This window comes from Anser anser, assembly GCF_964211835.1.
Source record: "Anser anser genome assembly, chromosome: 26".
In the NCBI taxonomy this organism is placed as follows: domain Eukaryota; kingdom Metazoa; phylum Chordata; class Aves; order Anseriformes; family Anatidae; genus Anser; species Anser anser.
The window spans coordinates 6,123,593-6,144,646 of record NC_139747.1 but is presented as its reverse complement, the minus strand read 5'-3'; the positions used below and the strand labels follow the sequence as shown (position 1 = coordinate 6,144,646).

Genomic DNA, 21,054 nt, shown 5'->3' with positions numbered 1-21,054 from the left:
AACTGACCGGGCAAACACCGCAGCTGTAACATGGGAAAGGCTGCATGCAAGCTTTACGCCTCAAGGCACGTTTAAAACTCCGAGCGACTTTGTAGAGACGAACCGCAGCTCGCTTCAGGCGGGCTCGACCCCGACGCCCGTCAGCCCCTCAGCACGAACTCAAGAGCAGGGGGATTGAGGGGGCAAAGCAGCTGCAGAGAGGCTGCGAGAAGCCTGGGCGGAGCGGAGGGGGGGCTGGGGGAGGGCTCCGGGCTCCGGCTCCGGCTCCGGCTCCGCTCAGCGCTCGCTGGCGCCGCCCGCGCCGCCCATAAAAGCCGGGGCCGCGCCTCGGCTCCGCGGCAGCGGCTGCGGCCGGGGCGGGGGGAGCCGCGGCCCGGGAGGAGCCCCGCGTCGCCGGCCGAGCCCCTGCCGAGCCCCTGCCGAGCCCCGGGAGCTCGCGGAGGTAGCGGCTGCATGGCCGCTGTGCCCCGAAAGCGGCGTCGCCCTGCCGTGGCCGGCCGCCCCGCTGCAGCCGCACCCGGAGGCGGGAGGGAGCCGCAGCCTCCACCAGCTGCGCACCCCAAAGCAACCGCGCGCGGAGCCGGGAGGGTTCTCAACCCCAAAGTGGCTGCGCTATGAACCAGGAGGCGCTTGCACCCCAAACGTGCTGCATTCCCTGATCTGCGGTGGCCTAACCAGGACAGACCAGTGCCCCGAAGCATACTCGCACCCTGAGCTACTGCACCCTAAAGCAGGAGGGTGCTGTGCCTCAAGGCATCCCTGCGCCTGGGCTGGCGCACCACATCGCAATGGATAACGTTGTGCCGCTGGAAGCAGAGCTGAAGCACCAGTGGCTGTTCAACACCACCCTGAATGATTCTTCTACCAACCAGTTCATTCAGCCCCTGTGGCAGGTGGCTCTGTGGGCTGTTGCCTACGCCCTCATCGTGGTGGTGTCAGTGGTGGGGAACGTGGTGGTGATGTGGATCATCCTGGCTCACAAGAGGATGCGCACTGTCACCAACTACTTCTTGGTGAACCTGGCTTTTGCTGAAGCCTCCATGTCTGCCTTCAACACAGTGGTGAATTTCACCTACGCCATCCACAATGAGTGGTACTACGGTCTGATATACTGCAAGTTTCACAACTTCTTCCCCATTGCTGCTGTGTTTGCCAGCATCTACTCCATGACAGCCATCGCCCTGGACAGGTGAGCTCCGAGCATCAAACCCCAAACCCTCCCTGCACCCTGCAGGGTGCTGCTCTGCAGATCTGCCTCTACCTGGGTGCTGTGCTTAGCTCCGGCTGATCTCTGGCTGTAGAAGAACACTGCAGTTAAAATACAGCTCATTTTGGTAAGGGTGCTTGAAAAAAGCACTCTCCTCACCCTGTCTCTGGGGGGCTCAGGGAATTCTTTGTCTGCTCTGCAAAAGGAGCTCAAGAGAAGGCATGTTGGTAGTGTGTAATTGGGTGTGCGTTTGTAGCATTGCTCTGTCCTTTCCCTTCCCTTCCCTTCCCAGCTTCTCTCCAGAGCTGTCCATTCTTTCCCCAACATTCTCATTTAAAAGCAAACTTGATATTTGGCACAAAAAGACATCACCTCGGGGCACTAAATACATGTGTTGAACTTGTGCCGCTGTACTGCAGGAGGTGTTTCCCATTGCTTGATCTTGGTTGCCTAAGGAGCCTCTGAGAGATGCTTGAGCTTGGGAAAGGCGTCTCAACTTGGCAGGTGTGTGTTGTTGCATTGCCTGTCATCATGTTCCCTCCCAGCTGCAGAATCTTGCAAAACTGCTTTGATTTTGTTACTGTGAGTCAAAGGGGAGGGAGATGCCATGGATTCATCTCATTTGGCTGTAGCCAGCATATTTAGTTGCTTTTCCTTTTACTGACACCTGTCTGGGTGCTACTGACGGGCTGGGGACTGCTGGTAGAGCGAGATCCCACTTGCAGTTTTACAGGATAGAAAGTTCAGCAGCACTTGGTAGGGTGCAGTGGCACAAGGGATGTTGCATTTGTCACCTCAAAGGGAAGGAGCAGAGGTTGACAGACATGAAGTAGCCATGCCAAGGCTTCCTCCAAGCATCTCTGGTAGGCAACTCCCTCACTTCCTCCACCCAATCTCCCAATCTTGGATTTCATGGCTTTTTCATACTAGCACTAGTTATAAATTGATACATCCAAGCAGCTTTGCAATTCCCTCTTGAATACCAGCACAACACATTTTCCAGTGCAGCATATTTCCCCAAAGACAGCTCTGCTCTGCAATACCTCTTTTTGGTACTACTTTCCAGGGAGTAAAACACATTTCCGCTTTGGGGGGGGGGGGGGATTTGCACTACCATATGCCAGCACATTTTGAGCTGAAGTGTAAGTACTGCACAAGCTGGCACAGATATATCCCAGCAAGAAGCTACAGTGCTGCCTTAAGTCACACACTAACAGCTTGGAAAACGGAGCTTGAGATGGATGATGGTCGTTAAAAACAGGCTCAGGTTTTGTTTTGCTGTGGCGTGGTTATAAGCCTGTGAGCCTACCTCTCCCCAAAATCAGTTGGACATAGCAAAGCTCTGGTACTGGAGATATGAGGAAAACAAAAGCAGTGATAAATAAAAAGAGGAATGCTACCAGAATGGCTCTGTTCCCACCTGATGGTGTTGCTGGCTCTGTTTCAGGACTGTCTGTTTTAAGGATGTTGGGGATCAGTGGGCAAATTCCCTTTCAGGTTAGGATGAATTAGGCAGATGATTTTTTCATTTTTATTATTTATTTATTTATTTTTATTTTCAGCTTGCCTTTAGCTTTCAGTCTGCATCCCTGAACAACTGCAAAAGCAAATATGACAAGGGAAGCTAGGGGACAATGAGGAAAATGGGGAGCAAAGGCAGGTCCAGGAGCCCGGGGCTGAATTCTGGGGGGAATTGGCATTTCCAGGTTTCTTCTTATATGTGCAATCCCTCAACAGAGGCTGGGTTTTCCCATGGGTGGACTGCAAAACTCATGCATGCAGGCCTGGCTCACCTGCCAAGTAGGAGCCAAAAGAAGCTGCAGCCTTGGTGTACAAATACTGTCCCATCTGCCTGCACAGAGCTCCCTCCTGCATTTCTTGGCCCCAGATTTTGAGGGAGGTGGGAAATTTGGGAATGGAGGCAGCAAAGCCTGTTTTCTGACCCTTAGGCATGGAGCATGCAGCATCTCTAAGTGCTGGAAAATGGCCTGTTTTCCTGTGCCTGAGACCTGACAATAGTAATTAAATGTGTTAGATGCAGGAACTTGTTCCAGGGACCCAAAAAGAAAAAAAAAAATAACATGGCAAGCAACATAAGTGGTGTGGTAACATGGAAAGCAAGTGCTTCACTTCAGTACTCTCTGTAAGAGTAACAGAGCCACGAAGGCTCAGCAAAATGAGTTATATGCACAGTATCTGAAATGACTGGGGTTCTGATTTTCACCAAAAAATAGAAATACAGAACTGAATGTGCTTTATGTTTCCCAAGGTGTATTAAGCCATCTATCACAGCAGCTGAATACGTAACCTGAAGGCTCAGAGGAGCATCAGGTGCAGATTGCTCACCTAAATCATCTCCACTTTTGCTTTCTGCAAGCAGTTTCCAGAATGTCCTCACCAGAAGGTACAAAATCACCTTTGAAAGACTCAGCACAGCTGTAACAGCATCTGTGAGAGAACAAGAAGGGAAGTGGGTTTGATTCTCCCAGTGGCTTTTTTGCAAGGCCTGCCATGGATTTGTGCAAGAAAAAGGCTTTTCCTTGAACCTAGGACTGCTGTTTTACCAGGACCTATTTCAGACTGGGCACAACCACCCAGGGAAAAAAAATAATATAAAATTAATTTTATACCAAGCACTATTCTGACCCCTGCAACAATGGCAGGAAATTCAGAAGTCAAGGTTGGCAGCTGGTATTGTCTGCTCAGGAAAAACCATGATGCTGCGTCTCAGCATCCTGCAGAACTGGAGGCCAGGCAGCTTGATTTGGCACTAGACAGTATGATACGTGCTTTGCTGTCAAGCATATCAGTGCACTCAGGTCCTTGAGCAAAAGCAGTCCCACGGATGGGTTTGCCTTTGCCTGAGGTTTGAATAACCCAGGCTGTCTTCCTCAGCACATCCTTTATGTGCACCACAGGGACTTTATCTCCTTCTGCAGTACGTAAGAGGTGGGACTGGGCAGGGCCGGCTGGGTTGGCAGCTCCCCTTCTGTTGACTAACAAGGTGGCTTTTGCTAAATGTGTAGAGGGGACCCTCTCTTTGAACATCCAGCCCAGCACCGGCAGGTGGGCTGCCAAGAGGAGCTGTGCTTCAGTACCAGCCACTTCCAAAGCAGCTTGAACCCCTTCATGTGCTGCTTTTTCACTTGGAGGATAGCAGGCCTCAGCTCCTCTGTATCCCCAACTCCAAAACCCTAGGGGTCAACCTCAAGTCTCCTTCTGGCTTACTGCCAGCAGGTCCAGCTGGGGCCATTCTCTGCATTTGTGGCGTAGAGCACATTGTTTGCATCTCCTCCTGCCAGAACTGGCCCAAGGGCTACTGCATGAACAATCTCCCATTTAATTTGTTCAAAGGCTTGTTATTGCTCAGGGCCTCACTTAAAATCCTTCTTCTTCTGGGTCACTTCATAGACAGGGATTACAATCAGATGGTAATTTGGAATTACAAAAACCCACAACACCTAAAAAGCTTGTGTTTCCTTTTTGCTTTTGGTGGATACATAGCTGTTCTTTTGTTGATCACATCATGGGATCTGACCATGCCCATCATCCATTTTGTTCCTAAAAACTGGATCTCCTATGCAGGTCCCTTGACCTTACTTTGTTTTATGGCAAAACCATCTTTCAGAAGGACTTGGACTCTCTTACTTCACTTTTCGAAAAACTTTCTCTGCTGAGCTGCCCCTCAAAATAATGCCATCGATGTATTGCAGCTGCTCAGGAGCTTCCCCCTGTTCTGGTACAGTCTGGATCGCTCCATGGCAAATGGTAGGGCTGTTTCCACCCCTGGAACAGTTGATTCCAGGTGGACTGGACGCCCCTGCAAGTGAAAGCAAACTGGGGCCTGTACTCTGCTGCCAAAGGGATGGAGAAAAATGCATTAGCAATATTGGTTGTGGCATCCCATAGGGCTGCCTTTGACTCCAGTTTGTATGGAAGTTCTAGCATGTCTGGCATGGCAGCACTCAGCTGTGGCGTGACTTCATTCAAGTAACGATAGTCTCCCGTTAGTCTCCACTCTTCATTGGCCATATGGGAAGGATAAAGACTGAGTGAGTCTTGCTGATCACTCCTTGGCTCTCCAGTCAATGACTCAGCTTATGGATGGGAATCAGGGAGTCTCGGTGGGTGCGATATTGCCGCTGGTGCAGCATTGTGATAGCAGTCAGCATCTGCTGTTCTTCGAGCCTCAGCAACCCCACAACGTCTTCCTTGAAGGGATCCCTTTCCTTCACACCTGACAGGAGCCGCCTGCAGAGGCTGAGGGCTTGTGCCCCATTTCCAATGGCTTTCTCAGTGCCCCCTTCCCTAGAGAGGGATCCCAGCTGCTTGGCTTCCCTGACCTCTAATTCCAGGCTACCAGCCCTAAAATCCCAGCATTGCAGCAGCCAGGGGACAATGTGCTTGCCTGGACAATGGCTGGAAAGTCTTTGCATATATCGCAGCTCACCCAGGGATAGGGATTGGGTGGTTACTGCTGATTTTCTTTCTCTTCATCCTCCTGTTCCCTGTGATGGCCCTATGCTGGGGTAGCCTGCCTCATTGTCTTCTTCCTTCTCCCCTATTTGAGTAGGAGTTCCTTTCCTTTCTAAATGACCTGACTTCCTCATCCATTGTTTTGTTTTGCATATGGGGTGACTGACACTGGCACAGGGTGGTTCTCTGGCCCAGCCATGGGGCATGTCACAGGGGTTGGATTGGTGTTGATTACAGCTTGGTAAGTGTAGGCCAAGCCCCAGCGTGTTGCAGTGATTTGTGTCTCTTTGGAATTGTCAGGGTGATGACACACCTTTTTCAAGCATTTTGCCGGTTTTCTAGGATTCTGCACTTGGTCAGGTGTGAAGTTCCAAAGCACTAGAGGTGCCTGCTACTATAGGTGCCTGCCCATATCCTCCCGCCCTCCCTGCCACTCGTAACTGTCCTGCCCCGGGCCAGATCTCTGGATGGCATTCTTACGTGGTTGTTTAACCTTAAACTAAACTTGAAATACATTCAGGAGATGTAACAATAGGAACATGCTGGTTTGAACATCCCAAGGATATTTAGAGTTTTGAAGAGCTATTGTAACTATCCTGGAGAAAAAGGGGAAGGTGAAAGAGAGGGAGAGGGAAGAAGTGGGGAAAAACGTCCTCTCTGTCCCCCTCATAGATTGGCTCCCTCAGTAGAAAAAGTGTAATTATTAGCAGTTTTCGAAAGGTGGTTTCTGAAGTATGAAGGTGATGGCAATGCTGAGTACCAATACCAAATTAGTTTCATGACCAGTAAACACCACACAGCCATTCGCTCACCTCCCCCATCACCCCCCCAGTGGGATGAGGGAGAGAGCTGGGAGGGGAAAAAAGTAAAAGCTCATGGGTTGAGATAAAGATGGTTTAATAGGACAGAAAAAGGAAGAGAAATAGTAATAATGATGATAATAACAGCAGAATGTACAAAGCATGTGATGCCCAGCACAATTGCTCACCACCTGCTGACCAGTGCCTAGCTCATCCTCAAGCAGTGGTCTTCCCCACCCCAGCCAGCCACCCCCTATTAATTGTCCCGCATGACATGGTCTGGTATGGAATATCCGTTTGGTAGTTTGGGCCAGCTGTCCTGGCTGTGTCCCCTCCCAGCTTCTTGTGCACCCCCATTCTTCTCACTGGCAGGGTGGTAGGAGAAGCAGAAAAGTCCTTACCTGAGTGTAAGCACTGCCCTGCAACAGCTAGAACATCACTGCATTATCAACATTATGTTGCTCCTAAATCCAAGACACGGCACATAGAATCATAGAATATCCTGAGTTGCAAGGGACCCATAAGGATCATCGAGTCCAACTCCTGGCACCACACAGGTCTACCCAAAATTTTAGACCATGTGACTACGTGCACAGTCCAAATGCTTCTTAAACTCTGACAAGCTTGGTGCTGTGACTACTTCACTGGGGAGCCTGTGCCAGTGTGCGACAACCCTCTCAGAGAAGAACCTCTTCCTGATATCCAGCCTGAACCTCCCCTGCCTCAGCTTGACACCATTCCCTCGGGTCCTATTGCTGGTGACTAAGGAGAATAGATCGGCGCCTGCCCCTCCACTCCCCCTTTTGAGGAAGCTGTAGACTGCGATGAGGTCTCCCCTCAGCCTCCTCTTTTCTGGGCTGAACAGGCCAAGTGACCTCAGCCACTCCTCATACGTCTTCCGCTCTAGGCCCTTCACCATCTTAGTAGCCCACGTACCAGCTACTGGGAAGAAAACAAAACTCTGTCCCAGGAGAAACTAGGAAAAGTGCCCATGCTGAGTCCAAGCTAATTTGCTGCCACACATTGAGCAAATGAAAACAAACAAATAAACCACCTCTGGACATCCCTAAGAGGCTGTTGAAATATCTATGGAGAATAGGAGGGAGCAACTTTAGACAAACAGTTCACGTTTTCTCTCTCCGTGGAACCCAGATTAATTTCGGAGCACCACCATTTGCCTGCACTGTTAGCAAACTTCTGAAGGAGGAATGAGTTTCCTTGATGACAGATGACCAGGAATACAGCAGAAGGTTAGAATCCTGGATTGTCTGCAGAATCAGAAAAAAAATCATCTCTAGTCTCAAAGATTTAAGTGAGCATAAACAAAAACACTGCAGACAGAACATACAGTGCCTGGGAATGGACAATGAGAAGGGTGACAACCATGCCACGAAGTCAGAGTTCGGACAGGGCAGCAGTTGAGGTAGTTAATACAAAGCAATTTCCCTTCTTCTGCAAAGTGTCTTCACTCTAAACCAGCTATAAAAATGACATACAGTGGGACCAACCTCCTGTAGCTCCTCAGCCAAGTTGCTGCTTTTGCTCACTAAGATACCCCCCTCTCCTATGTTCACCAGCACTAATGCTGCCAGACCAGCAAGCAGGGCTAGGCAATCAAACTGGAATCTTATTTACATTCCCCTCCCTCTCCCCCCACTTTTTTTTCTTCTCCAAATGGCTTAAATTACATTAGGCATCTCAAGATCCATCAATTTGCCAGCAGGAGCCGCAGAGTAAGTATCAAATCTGCAAACCTTCATTCACCTCTGTGGCTATTAAAATTGCTAGCCTGCAGCTGAGACCTGTTAATATCTCCCCAACCCCATATTATTTGCAGCAGAAAAATTGGCTCGGAAAATTATTTACAGCTTGCAAGCTTGAACTCCCAGGTTGGATGAACCAGCTGAATACCAGGAATATATTCGCCAGCTCAGTGACCCAGTGCCTTCCCTAAGAGGCAATTAATGCAGAAAGAAACCCTCTGGAGAGGACAAATTACATCAGTGCACAGACAGATTAATTAGTCATTTACACCCTAATATAGCATGTGTTTTTTTTTTTTAATCTTGACTTAATGGTCTTCTGGGGGGTGCAGGGCAGAACTTTGATTTATGCCTGACAATGTGTAGTCTTGCTCTGCTGGGATGTAATTTGGAAGATGAAGAGCAAGGGGGAGTGAAGTGGGCCTGAAGGGGCAAGCTGGGGCCAGCCCTGCAGCAGCTGCCCTGTGCCATTTCCTACATGCCAGCTAGCAATAACAGAAGCAGCTTATTGCATTCTCAAAAAATCAAGCACAGTTGAACACTACAAAAACTCTACAAAGCCACTGGAGACCCAGCACAGGGCTGGCTTGAAGCCTTGATTTCCCAGCCGGGGCTAGAAAGCAGGGGGCTGGGGATGGACAAGGTTAGGGGTCACTCATCAAAGATGCTTTATGTCCCTGCTCCCAGACGTAGTCTCTGGTCTGACAGAATTAATTCCCCATTGCTCATTAGATATTAATTCAGCCTGTCAAAAAATAAATTACATCCTCCTTTGGAAAGAGGAGGGGGCTTAAAATCCCTGTGGCAATAAATGTGTAACTGATGAAACAGCAACAGTTTGAACAGTTTGGTGGCTGGGAGGTGTAGGAGACTCAGGTTTTAGACATGCCTCTGAGGTGATCACAGTGCTCATCTGCAGGGTGGGTGCTGGCACAAGCTACCATAGGAGTTTGAGGGCCTCGGGTAAGATATTTCACTTATTTGATAGATTTCTTAATGTATTCTTAACACTTCAGTGGTGCAGTGAGACTCACAAATGCAGTAAGTGCAACAGCTCTCATGGGTCATTAACCCTGTATTTCCCACCTTCATTCCCCAGCTATAAACCAGTGCCAGGACTAATCACTTTCTTTAGGCAGTAGTTAATGAGGTCCTACAGATGCTTCAAATAACAGCACCAGCACAAATTCTCCCAACAGGGTGCTTTGGGTCCTTTTCTTCCATCCTACCTGGGCACTATCAGCAAATGTGATGAATGCAGGAGGGAGCCTTATGCCTCCTTACTAGCCTTCTGCAAATAACTGGGGGTTGATCCTGTTTTGTCTGCATTTGGCTTTTCAAACCAAACATGGCCATGGCATTTGAATCATGAGGAGTGCTGTTCGGAAAGGCATGGGAGATCGCAAAGCTGCTGGCGTAATTCAGGTCACTGTTTGCCTGTGGCTAACTTGTCCTTTTTAATAGTGCTTGAAGGAAACATGGAATTGCTGTCAAAATGCAAAGCTGCTGCGCTGCATTGGTGCTGCGGGGAAATGCCTGTGAGAAACCTGCAGCCTCCTGCTTGATGAAGATACTTTCCAGAGTGTTGAGCATCACTTGGGTCTGAGGACAGGCTAGCATCCTCAGACATCATCCAGATATGTGGCATTTGAGGCCAGAATGACAAGATGAGGCAGGTGGGCTGGGTTTTGCTGTCTAAACCTGCTGGAGGAGTGGCATTTTTGCATTCATGCTGTTGTGATGCAGTCCTCACATAAAGCATGGTTAGGCACCAGAGTGGGTTGCCCAGGGAGGTGGTGGAATTACCATCCCTGGGGATGTTTAAGGAAAGGTTGGATGTGGTGGTACTTAGAGGCATGTTTTAGTGGGCAATATTGATGGTGGGGGCAGGGTTGGACCAGAAGATCTTGGAGGTCTTTTCCAACCTTAATGATTCCATGGTAAAAGCAGTTTTTTCTCACTGAGAAGTTTTTTTTGTTTCTAGGGTAAGAAGGACCTGTTCCATGCCCAGCAGGCAAAAATCTGATCTCAAGGCAATTGCTTTCAAGTATTTGACCCAATTCAGTCCAGGGCATCTACTTTGACTAGGCTGCATGCCCCTCTCTGGACTGACACTGCACTAAAACCCTCTTTATTCAGGATGGGAAACTGCTGGGCAGTAAAACACAGCATAAATTCTGCATCCCATGGGTTACTCATCTCTTATCTGTTGTATCCTTATTACTTAATGAAGAAGATAAGGAAACTCTGGGATGAAAAATGCCTCATAAATTTTTGCTATTATTTAATCACATCTCCTTGAGGGTGGAAAGAATTGTGTAATGTTAGTTATCCAGGCAGACTGCAGATTTCCAGATGCGATGAATAGTACATTTGAGGCAGTGTAGCCACCTATATATTTAATGACTGATACACTCAGAGTTACCCTGTACAACATTGTACTCAAATGCTATTGCATCATCATTGTAACAACCCCCCCTCCAAAATGCAATAAAATATTTAAACAACAGCAAATGGCATTGCCTATGTCATTGAGCAGAAAAAAGGAAAGTATCTGGCATAAAGTTGTGTCCTTTAGTGCCAGGCCAATTAAATGGGGTGGATTTATTAAGCTGCTGACAAATGGAGCCATCAGCAGCCCCACTGCAGAGTGGTGGCCATTCTGGGGGAAAGGAGCAAGGGATGTGCTGCTGCACAGCATTGGGTCTCTCCTGCAATAAGCTGAGCAGCACTGGGCTTGCAAAACCTGCAGTTTTTTACTCGAATGCGGGGGACTCCCATCCAAAAGGTGAGCAACAGCAGGTCACTCTATCTTGAAGAGCAGGTCTTCCTGACCCAACACCTTCTGCAGCCTAATACAAGGCAAACACCCCTGTTCCTGGTGCTTCACACCATGCACCACCTGCAGAGCACCAGGAAATAAACCTTTCCCTAATGTATGAAATCTGCCCTTAAATCCTCAACTAAGAGCCCATTCCCCACGAAGAATTGGGACTTCAAGAGCCCATGGTGTTTCTTTACCTGCTGCATGCTGCAGTGGCGAGGGCAGGATACTCATACAAGAGTGTCCCCCCTCTTTCTTGCCTCCTGAGAATGATTGCTCCCCAGCAAGCTGCAACACCCAGTTCCTTTACAGTCAAGGAAACCACCCTCTCGGATGGTGGAGAAAGAAATATATCTCTCTAATAGGATACAGGGAGATGGACGAGGTGGGGCCACAGAGACACTTTGTGAGGAGAAATATGAGCTAATAAACCCATTAGCCTGCTTTTGAGAGCCCGCTTCTCACTGGTGTGGCTGGGACCTGTGAGGCCGAGCTGAGGAGGGCATAGCTCCCTGGCACTTAAACTCTGATTGATGCCTTAAAGTCCAATGCTGAAAACCACCTGCCCACAACTGCACGTGGGGCCAAACGTCCACTAGCATCTTGCAGATACTCTGGGCGTTGCAGCTGCATTCCCAGAAAAGCACACACAGGAACACACAAACTTACAGGGTAGAGAAATATGTAAAGTCTAACTCATCAGCAAGAAAATGAAAGTTATTTGAGATGGACAGACTCAGCACTGGAGGAAAGCAAAAGAAGCTGGTTTACTCCCCATATTGATGCTTTTCCACCCCAATATAAGCAAGCCAGTGACTGTCATCTGAGCTAAAGAGGCCACAAAATCATATTCTCTGCTCCCCCCTTCTCCACACTTTAATTTTGCATTAAATGTTCTTGTCAAGGAAAAGATAAAACCAAAAAGGAAACAGTTCCTAAAATGTTAGAACAATTTTCTGCTTAGTGATACAATTATCATATAATTCTACGATATCTTAATATGAAATAATGGTCTAATTATTTTCAGCATGTTTGTACATTTTCATCTATCTCCAGCATTTTTGTGGTCCATAATACCAGCTCATCCAAGGAGCCCAGACCCTTTTTATTATATTTTTTAATTCCCTGTCAAAGCCCCTGTCTGTGAGAACTGGCATTATTTCCATTTTTTTTCCTGATAGACGGCTGAAGCCCAGAGCATCCCTGAGGACTATTTCAGATGTCACTTAGGACTGGCAGTTTGGGAATTGCTGCCAAAAAATAATATTTAGGGGCAGTTTTACCCAAAACACCACTAGTTCACTCCCTCCTGCTCCCTGACCTGGTCCTTGCCATGCTGGTGCATTTCTTTTCTTCCTTGGCTCTTCAGTGTGATAGTCTTACTAATTTTTCTGTCTCCTCACCATCAAGAATGCAAGAGCAGGTAGCATTGCAGACAAATCGATGGCAGTTGGAAAGGTTTCTATGCAACGTGCTTGCGGTTTAGTCCATCATTTCAGCAATTATTTGGACATTTTATCACCTACAAGGGCTTGTGCAGCCATAAAGTGCTTCATACTGATGAGTAAAGTCCTCCAAAGTTCATAGGTAGAAATTAGGTCAGAGATGTAAGAGCATTTCTGGCTGGTTGCAATCAGGCGCTGGTTTGCTTTCCAGAGGTCGCAATTTCAGATGTTTTTCCAGGCAAATATTTCAGCAGAAATGGCCCAACTTTCTCAGAAATCCCTCATTTTCCACCTTTCACATTTTTGAACTTGAACTGTTGGATTGAGCACAGCTGCAAACTTGGGTGCGATGACACCTTGCTTCTTGGGAGCAGACACAAAGGATAAAACACTTTGAACCCTGTGCTAAAACCCAACCAAACCTCATCCAGCTCTGACTGTGGTCCAATGAGGGGAAAATGGGCAATGTGGATGCAGAAACCAGGAGGCCTCATAGACCCTTAAGTGCATTGCTGGCCACTGTGTCAGAGCAGTGCTAACACCCGTTGCCTTCACTCTTCCTAATCAGCTTCCATTTCAGGTACCAAAACAGCCAGTGGAGATTACAGAGGGATAATTATCCGGTGAATTTTCAGCTGAACAAAGCTGATAAGGTTTGGTACCCCAGAGCAGAGGAAGAGCTGATGGCAGTGCCTCCTGCATATGTCAATATTAAGCCCTGAACCTTTGTCTCAGCAGATGGCCACACAAAAATGCAACACAGGGAGTACTTTTCATCTATGAAAAAATTAAAAGAAAAAGCTTACCATCATCTGAAAGGAGTTGGGGTGAGGAGAGAAATAGAGAAGGCTGCATATACCCTGGGTGGTAACACATGCAGAACAATGCAGTGTGTCGCCTTGTTATATGATAGCAGCTCTCTCTGAAGCTTGTCATGGGGGAGGAAAATAAATTTCCAACATGCTCACTTAATCCTTCCAGCACTGCTGTCAGCTTTGCAAAACCAGATTTGCAGAAGGATAAATTCAATCTGCCCTGTCACTGCTGGAGTCTGCCTCATGTATGACAACTAATGTTCAGGATGAAAGATCCCATAGGCCAGGCAGGCAAAGGTGACAGCTTGGATTGCCTCACCTGTGCCACTCCTGTATACTTATTTTCAGTTCTCCTGTTTATAATACTTGGCATTGTGATCTACCGTATAGATGCGATTTTGCTTGGGTGCAAAACTATTGGGTGCTGCCAAAGCAGGTGCTGCCAGATGGCAGCATTGCATGTGGCGTTGCGCAAATTGGTCTTTGCAGAAGCAGCTGGTTGCTGGTTGTGTTTTTCACTGTTTTTCAGCTTAAAGCCAATGAGTGTCTCAAATGGGACTCAAATCTCAAGGTGAGGTTGCTGAAAGAGAATTGGCTGGGAACCCCTCCCAGAAGGGATTCTTTGATGTTTTTTGTGTGGTGTGGGGGGCTGCCAGGATGCGCAAAGGGGGTGTCAAAAGTACAACCCACACATGGGAGAGTTGAGACAGCAGCTGCAATGTAGGGACTTTCAAGCCTTGATTTTTCCTCTTCCCCCCCTTGCAGGTACATGGCTATCATCCACCCACTGCAACCCCGGCTCTCAGCCACTGCCACCAAGGTGGTCATTGGTGTCATCTGGCTCCTGGCATTCCTGCTGGCCTTCCCCCAGGGTTACTACTCAGTGATGGAGAGTCTGCCAGGCCGGCTGGTGTGTCTGGTGGCATGGCCAGAGCACAGCACCGATGTGTATGGAAAAACGTGAGTTGGACTTTCCCAGCAGCAGTGACAAGTCAATGTATAAAAATATATTAAAAAAAAAAAAAAAGAAGTGGGAAGGGTGGGAAGGGCTGAAGGACCCCTGTGATGAAGAAATCTTCTCCCTACCCTAGGTAAAGCTGGTGCTACCTGGTAGACAGTAGCAAAATCTCCATCCATGACGTCTTGGGGTGTATTAAGGTTTATTTAAATTTAAATTTAACTTAATTTAATTTAATTTAATTAATTTAAACGTTGCCTCATGCTCTGCCACACTTCCAGCACTTCTGGGATGCTAATCCTTGAGTAAAAGGATTTACTCGTGTAAAACTGCTGAGATGCAATATTTTGGCTGTGGGATGTAGTCTTCATTGCCCCTGGAGGCTTAGTCACACACACAGACATGGCTCTCTTTTTTGCAGCACTTTTTCTGCAACCTATGTCTCTAAAGGCTTCCCGGAGGTGTGAGTTATTCCTGCAAGAAGCGAACAGGGTTTTGTCAGGTGTATCTTGGCCAGACAATAACAGAGAAATCTGTTTTGGGATGTGCTGAGTCCAAATGCCCCCAAAATCACTAAGCTACTTAAAAAACAAGCTCTGAAAACAGGCTCTACACAGTGTCAGCCCAGGCTGGAAGGTGAGTGTTTGGCTAGGAGGGCTCAGCAAGCACCTTTCCTACACGATAATGTACCACCTAATTAAATCTGGCATTTCCAATGGGTCTGGGCAACCCCCCTGGACTGCCAGCATGCAGTCCTTCATGGTTTGCTCTTTGAAGTCTGTGAGTCATGCAGTGAGTTAAATGTCATGAGTTACGGAAAAAGAAGAAAGAAAAAAAAGAAAAAAGGCATTTGTGATCTCCAGTTCCATGGACCAATGAAATAGTGTTGTGAAATTGTACTGGAGCCAAAGCAGGGGACACACATGCATGAAGAGGTGTTCAAAGCCAACCTGAGCCTGGCAAAGGTCTCTCTGCAAGGCAGGAAATAAGCTAGGGCTGGCCCAGCTGACCTCCAGAGGTGTCTTCATCCTTAGTTATTCTGGACCAGTGCAAGAAACTCAGCTCATGTGGCCAGGATGGGGCTGAGCCCTCAGGTTCCCCAGACTGAAGCAGTGACCAGTGCAAGCTCAGGGCAACACTTTGACAGATCATTTGCTGTTCAGCCATACGACATGGTTTAGTGGGTGATATTGGTGGCAGGGGGATGGTTGGAGCAGATGATCTCGAACGTCTTTTCCAACCTTTATGATTCTATGACAGGACCATCACCTTTTCAAGAGCTAATTTGGGAGAAAAATGCCGCTATTAACCCATGAATAATTTGCTGCTGGAATCTGGGTGCCACTTCAAAGCCTGAGCATCCCATGCTCTTTGGTGAGCTGGAGGCCCTGCAGGCAGTTGAGGGCAGCCAGGAAAGCAGATGCTAAGCTTAATCTTTTTAACAAAGTCTGAATATTTGGTGGGGACGGAAAATAATTTGCAGCTCAGGCTGAGCACAGCAGAGGCTCTCCAGACCATACAAACTCACACAGCGCAGAGCACAAGATGTTATTTTATTGCCCCAAAATAACTCTGCAGAGATGAGTGTTTGGGCCACTGTCAAACACCCTTCCTGCTTGCATGGCCTTGGTGCAGTTATTTAAGGAAGCAGACAGTAGCAGGAGGTGCCGTATCTGCAACAGGAGCTGGAAACTCAGCTACATTTGATTCTGCAGCTGCTGGCTGCTGCTAACTACTGATTCCCTCTCCCACTTTTGATTTTGAAATGGATGTCTGATCTATTCCGATCTCATTAGTTGCCATTTTGGTTTGTTAAAAGAAGGGGAAAAGCTGCTCCACTTGCCGTCCTCTGTGGCAAATAAGAGCCTGCAGCAACCATCTGGGCTTTGCAAGGCAAAAGGAGATGCCCTCTCCTCTCATGCCCCTGTCCCTTACTTCCTCTGGGCTCCTCCATCCTGTACGAGACCCTAAATCTTCACACTGAAGACTTTTACATTGCAAAATCCAGGCTTTTCTCAGTGGTCTGATACTGCAGTCCTTGAAGACAGAATAACAAATGGATGGTTTTCAGCACCTGAAGTACTAAAACCAAACCAAACCAAACAAACAAAAACCACAAAAACAAACAAACAAAAAAAAACACAGCAGAATGCTTTGGAAATCTCTCTCCCCACCATGCCCAGGTAGCTCTGAAAGTGAGGGTACCTCTTGCTTGCATTATTTTAATGGCTCTTCTGGTTGCTCTGGGGCTTTTCTGCATCGCCCTCAAGAGTTTGCTTCTGGTTTAAGACCCTGCTTTGCACGGGAAGAACAAAAGCCTCATTGTGGAGCCACAGAGACGCCTCTTTAATTAGCAAAATAGAAAACAGCCCTACAAAATCCAGCTGAAATGCAATTAGTGCTGGGTGGAGAGGAGGCCAAATGAGATTGCAGGTACAATACAAGGAGGAGATGGCATGGCAGCATGGGTCCGGGGCCAACCCCATCCCTGCCAGAGCAGCAGGAGTTTCATCAGGCATGAAGAGCCTGACCCATTCATTACACTTCGGAGGGATTATTTAATCATAGCTCTTAGGACAGCAAGCGAGTGCAAGGCTACAGAGCCTGGACTGCCTTGAACACATGCAGCACCTTGCATTTGAAATGGGCACATACCCCACTTAGCACTGCTGTAGCTCCCTGAAAATTCTTGCAAGTACCCTAAAACTGTTGGAAAACTGCAGCGCTATCACTTGTCTTTCTGCAGGGAAGAGAGGTTTTTGCAAGCATTGATGGTAGGAAGGAACTTGCAAGGTCAGACCAGCCATTCCCTTCCTGTTTGTTAAAAACAACATTTAAAGCTTTTTTTTTTTTTTTTTTAAGCAGTTACTATTTAATACAAATCCTTCCCTGAACCCCCCGTAATCCCAATGGCTATTGCAACCTTTCGTGGTTCCCACTGACTTCATAGCAAAACAACCCCAAATCTGTGCTAACTATTTAGTTCAGACTCTCATTTGATTTTATGCTTACTTATCCACGTTATAAAAAGTATGCAAAGATCCTGCCCTTTCCATGAGTCTGGAAAACTAACACAGCTGATGAATTCACAGGAAGGTTTTTAAAACGCTCTATGACAGGGAAGGGTTTAGGTATAATAATACCACATAAAATTTGTGTGTGACCCAGTGCCTGGCATCCAAGGACCCTAACTCATTGCCTTTCTCAACTATATGCACCAGGTTTATGAAAATATTTCTGTCACCCAGTTCTGTCTTCCTTGTGTGCTGACAGTCAGTCTCACTGCACCTGCGAATCCTCCCTTCAAGATGCTACCAGGCTCACAAGTCCAAATGAACCAGTTGGATTGACACTGGGAAGAAATACAGCATGGACCAGTGCTACAATGGATGCAAAGTCTATTTCTACCATATTGTCTTTATGAACCTTACATTGATCTTTTGCTAGCAGGACGTTCCCACAGCTCATGCTGTGGCTTTCTCTAGGTGAGAGCATGAGCTCGTGCAGCCCTGCTCTGAGCTTTGGCTTTGCAATTATAAACTAGAAAAAAAAAAAGAAAAAAAAAGAAAAAAAAAGAAAAAAAAAGATAACTGTCGTGTCTTTTGCACACAGCTGTTCAAGCTCTTCACAGCTGTGTTTTTGGCAGAGGGGACCAGGATTATGCCTTCTGCTGCCTGAGCCTGGCCAAACCTACAGTGGATCAGGATTCAGGCAAGGTGCATCCAAGACTCAGCATTTGCCATTCAGGGAAATCCTGCATCTCTCTTCAGCTTAATGTTAGCATTCTTTAAATGTTAAAAAACAAAACAAAACAAAAATTGAACAGGACTGCTAGATGAAAGGTCTGATAAGAGTGAGCTTTCATCTTTAGGATAAATTGGGGTGTAAGTAGAGTACAAGTGATAGTAGAGCCACATCAGCTAAGGTGTCCTTGCTATACAAAGGTAATACAAGTCCTATCTATCCCATCTCGGGAGGGTGCCAGCATGCCAAAAGCCAGTAGTGAAGGCTTGGAGGAGATTGGGATGAAACTAGGGAGTTCTTCCTAACCCCAAGCTCTGCAGTCAACTTCTCTGCAGGAATTGTGCCAAATTCCCTCTGCCCCTGTGAAACTCTGCTTCCAAGATTGGTTTGCAAGAAAAAAACTGAATAGGTAGAGGACACACTCAACATCCTTCACTTTTTCTAGGTATCACTTCTGCATGACCGTCCTGATCTACTTTTTGCCGCTCCTGGTGATAGGGTGCGCCTACACTGTGGTCAGCATCACCCTCTGGGCAAGCGAGATACCTGGTGACTCCTCAGACCGCTACCATGAGCAGGTCTCGGCTAAGCGGAAGGTAAGGAGCTTCAGGCACATTAGGAGCTCAGTCCCAAGTAACCACAGCCAAAAAGAGTTTATCAAAGTGGAAACAGGTCACAGTTCGTTTAATTGTTTTTGCTAATGGTGCGGGACGTGTCCTGCATATGTGTGTCCTCCATGACCATGCATGGTTTAGTCAAGGTGTTGGCCATGTGTTCCTCACTGGAAAGGTCTCCAAGGCAAGACCCTGGCCCCTCTTGGAGTGTGACACCCCACCTCTGGGGTGTCAACAGATGACTTTGCTTCCCTGCCCTCTCTTCTCACAGGTGGTGAAGATGATGATTATCGTGGTGTGCACATTCGCACTCTGCTGGCTACCCTACCACATCTACTTCACCCTGCAGTATTTCAACCGTGAGTGGTACCTGCAGAAGTTCATTCAGCAGGTCTACCTGGCTATCATGTGGCTGGCCATGAGCTCCACCATGTACAACCCCATCATCTATTGCTGCCTCAATGACAGGTGGGTTTGAATGACTTGCAGCAGCATCTCAGCACAGCAGGGTGCGGAGAGGATGGAAACACAGAGGAGTCTGATGGAGGAGACTTTGAATGGAGAGATTTTCCAGGATAGCTCTGTTCCATACTCTGCTAGGGGCTGCTTGTATTGTGGGGATAATACAAGACTTACCTTAATAAGTCTTTCCTAAAGGCCCTGCAGGATATGAGGCATGTATCAAGACAGCCCTCACACTTAACTGAGATTTATCAGTGTTTTTTTTTCACCACTTAGTGGAAAGTAGCATTTTTTTCATTGTTTTGCAGTGCTTAGCTCTGGCCTCACACATATAATGGTGTCCTTTCCCCATCCGTACATTCCTCACCTCTGCCTTTCCCCATCTCTTCTGCCCTGGCAGGTTTCGTGTAGGCTTCAAGCATGTATTTCGATGGTGCCCATTTGTCAGCGCTGGTGAGTACGAGGGCCTGGAAATGAAGTCAGCCAGGTACCTGCAGACACAGAGCAGCATGTACAAGGTCAGCCGGATAGAGACCACCGTATCCTTAGCGGTTGGTGCAGCTGAGGAGGAGCTGGAGGAGAGCAACAAAGCCAAACGTCTCTCTGTAGACATGACCTCCAATGGCTCCTCCCGCAGTGACTCCAAAACTGTCTCCGAAAGCTTCAGCTTCTACTCCAACACACTCACCTAATCAGTTCCCAGGCTCCATCAGGCACCCATGAGAGTCCTGCCATACACTTTCCCTCACTGGGATGCTCCAGCGCTTGATCCAACCAGCATCATCACCCCGTTTTGCAGCGTGCCAGCTTTTCTGTGTTGTTTTATCACCTCTTGCTGTGCTGTTCACTCACCTGCTGCCCTCGGGTGAACCTGAGGGCAAAAGCTTTGGACTGGTCTCATGTGCTCCATTATGGCTCATGTCCAAATGTAAAGAAGGGTTTTCTGGCCTCCACCTTGCTTGCTGCCTGTCCAACCTGCCATGTGCTGGGTGGGTGGGTAGGATGCAGAAATGGAACATAGATGGGGGTTTCTCCTAAACCATAAGTACAATGCTGGCAGGCATTTCCTTGCTCTGTGCAAGGCAGCAGGTGTCTCCCAGTGCATTCAGCCTCCACAGAAAAATGAACCAGTATTTCCTGTTCCTACCTTTAATTTAATTCTGTCATTCCTGGTTGAGTATCCATAGGGGTATTCAATACAAAAATCCAGCAAAAATGCTGTTTTCATCTTCAGGAGTTTGTATATCCAAGGTGTACCCTCAGCCACTCAGTGCTTTGTCTCAGAGCCTGGTGTTTTTGCACCAGTCTCAGATCATCTCCAGTACCTGCATTCCTCTGCATGATGCTATTCTGCTGAACGCCACTCCATGACACAGCTTTGCATCAAAACAGGGCACTTGAAAGGGATTCAGAACTAAGCCAGACTTTGGTTGCCACTAATCAACCATATGTGCCAAAATCAATCACTGTGATTTCCTAAAAGGCCCAAGGAGGTGTGCCTTGCATAGATTTTGGAAGCCTGTGGAGGTCTAGAGAAGAATTGACTGAATGTACTGAAAAGTTTTTCAAGCTTGGAAATGTCTAGAGCCAACCAGAAAGGGGCACAACATAAAAAGTTTGAAGAGTGACATGATTTTTTTTACTCAAAGGAGGGTTGAAATGATTCACTTTCACTTCCTTGGATTTTTTTTTTCTTTAAATCAGGAAAAAAATTATTTTTTCCTCCCCCTACCTTGTGCATAAAACATTAAGTTTATGATGTGTAACTAGGATATATTTCATGTTTTAGTCTTGTTAAGATGGTGCAATATTTCACTGGAGCTGTTCACACCAAGGGCTCCTTTGGCCAGTAAATGTATGTATGAAGATACACTCAAGGGGGGGTGGGGTGGGGTGGGGTGGGTGGAATTAAATTAAATGAGAAGTTGGCAAACTTGGTTTGTTGG

General features: G+C 47.4%; 1 protein-coding gene across 1 annotated transcript; it reads left to right on the top strand.

The window, feature by feature from the left end:
- Positions 1 to 330: 330 nt before the first annotated feature.
- Positions 331 to 20,874, top strand: TACR1 (tachykinin receptor 1). The gene is made up of 5 exons (XM_083811557.1): positions 331 to 1,189; positions 14,096 to 14,290; positions 18,478 to 18,628; positions 18,918 to 19,114; positions 19,509 to 20,874. The coding sequence occupies exons 1-5, from the start codon at positions 789 to 791 to the stop codon at positions 19,798 to 19,800; spliced, it is 1,236 nt and encodes a 411-aa protein (XP_083667683.1). The 5' UTR covers positions 331 to 788; the 3' UTR covers positions 19,801 to 20,874.
- The last annotated feature ends 180 nt before the right edge of the window (positions 20,875 to 21,054 follow it).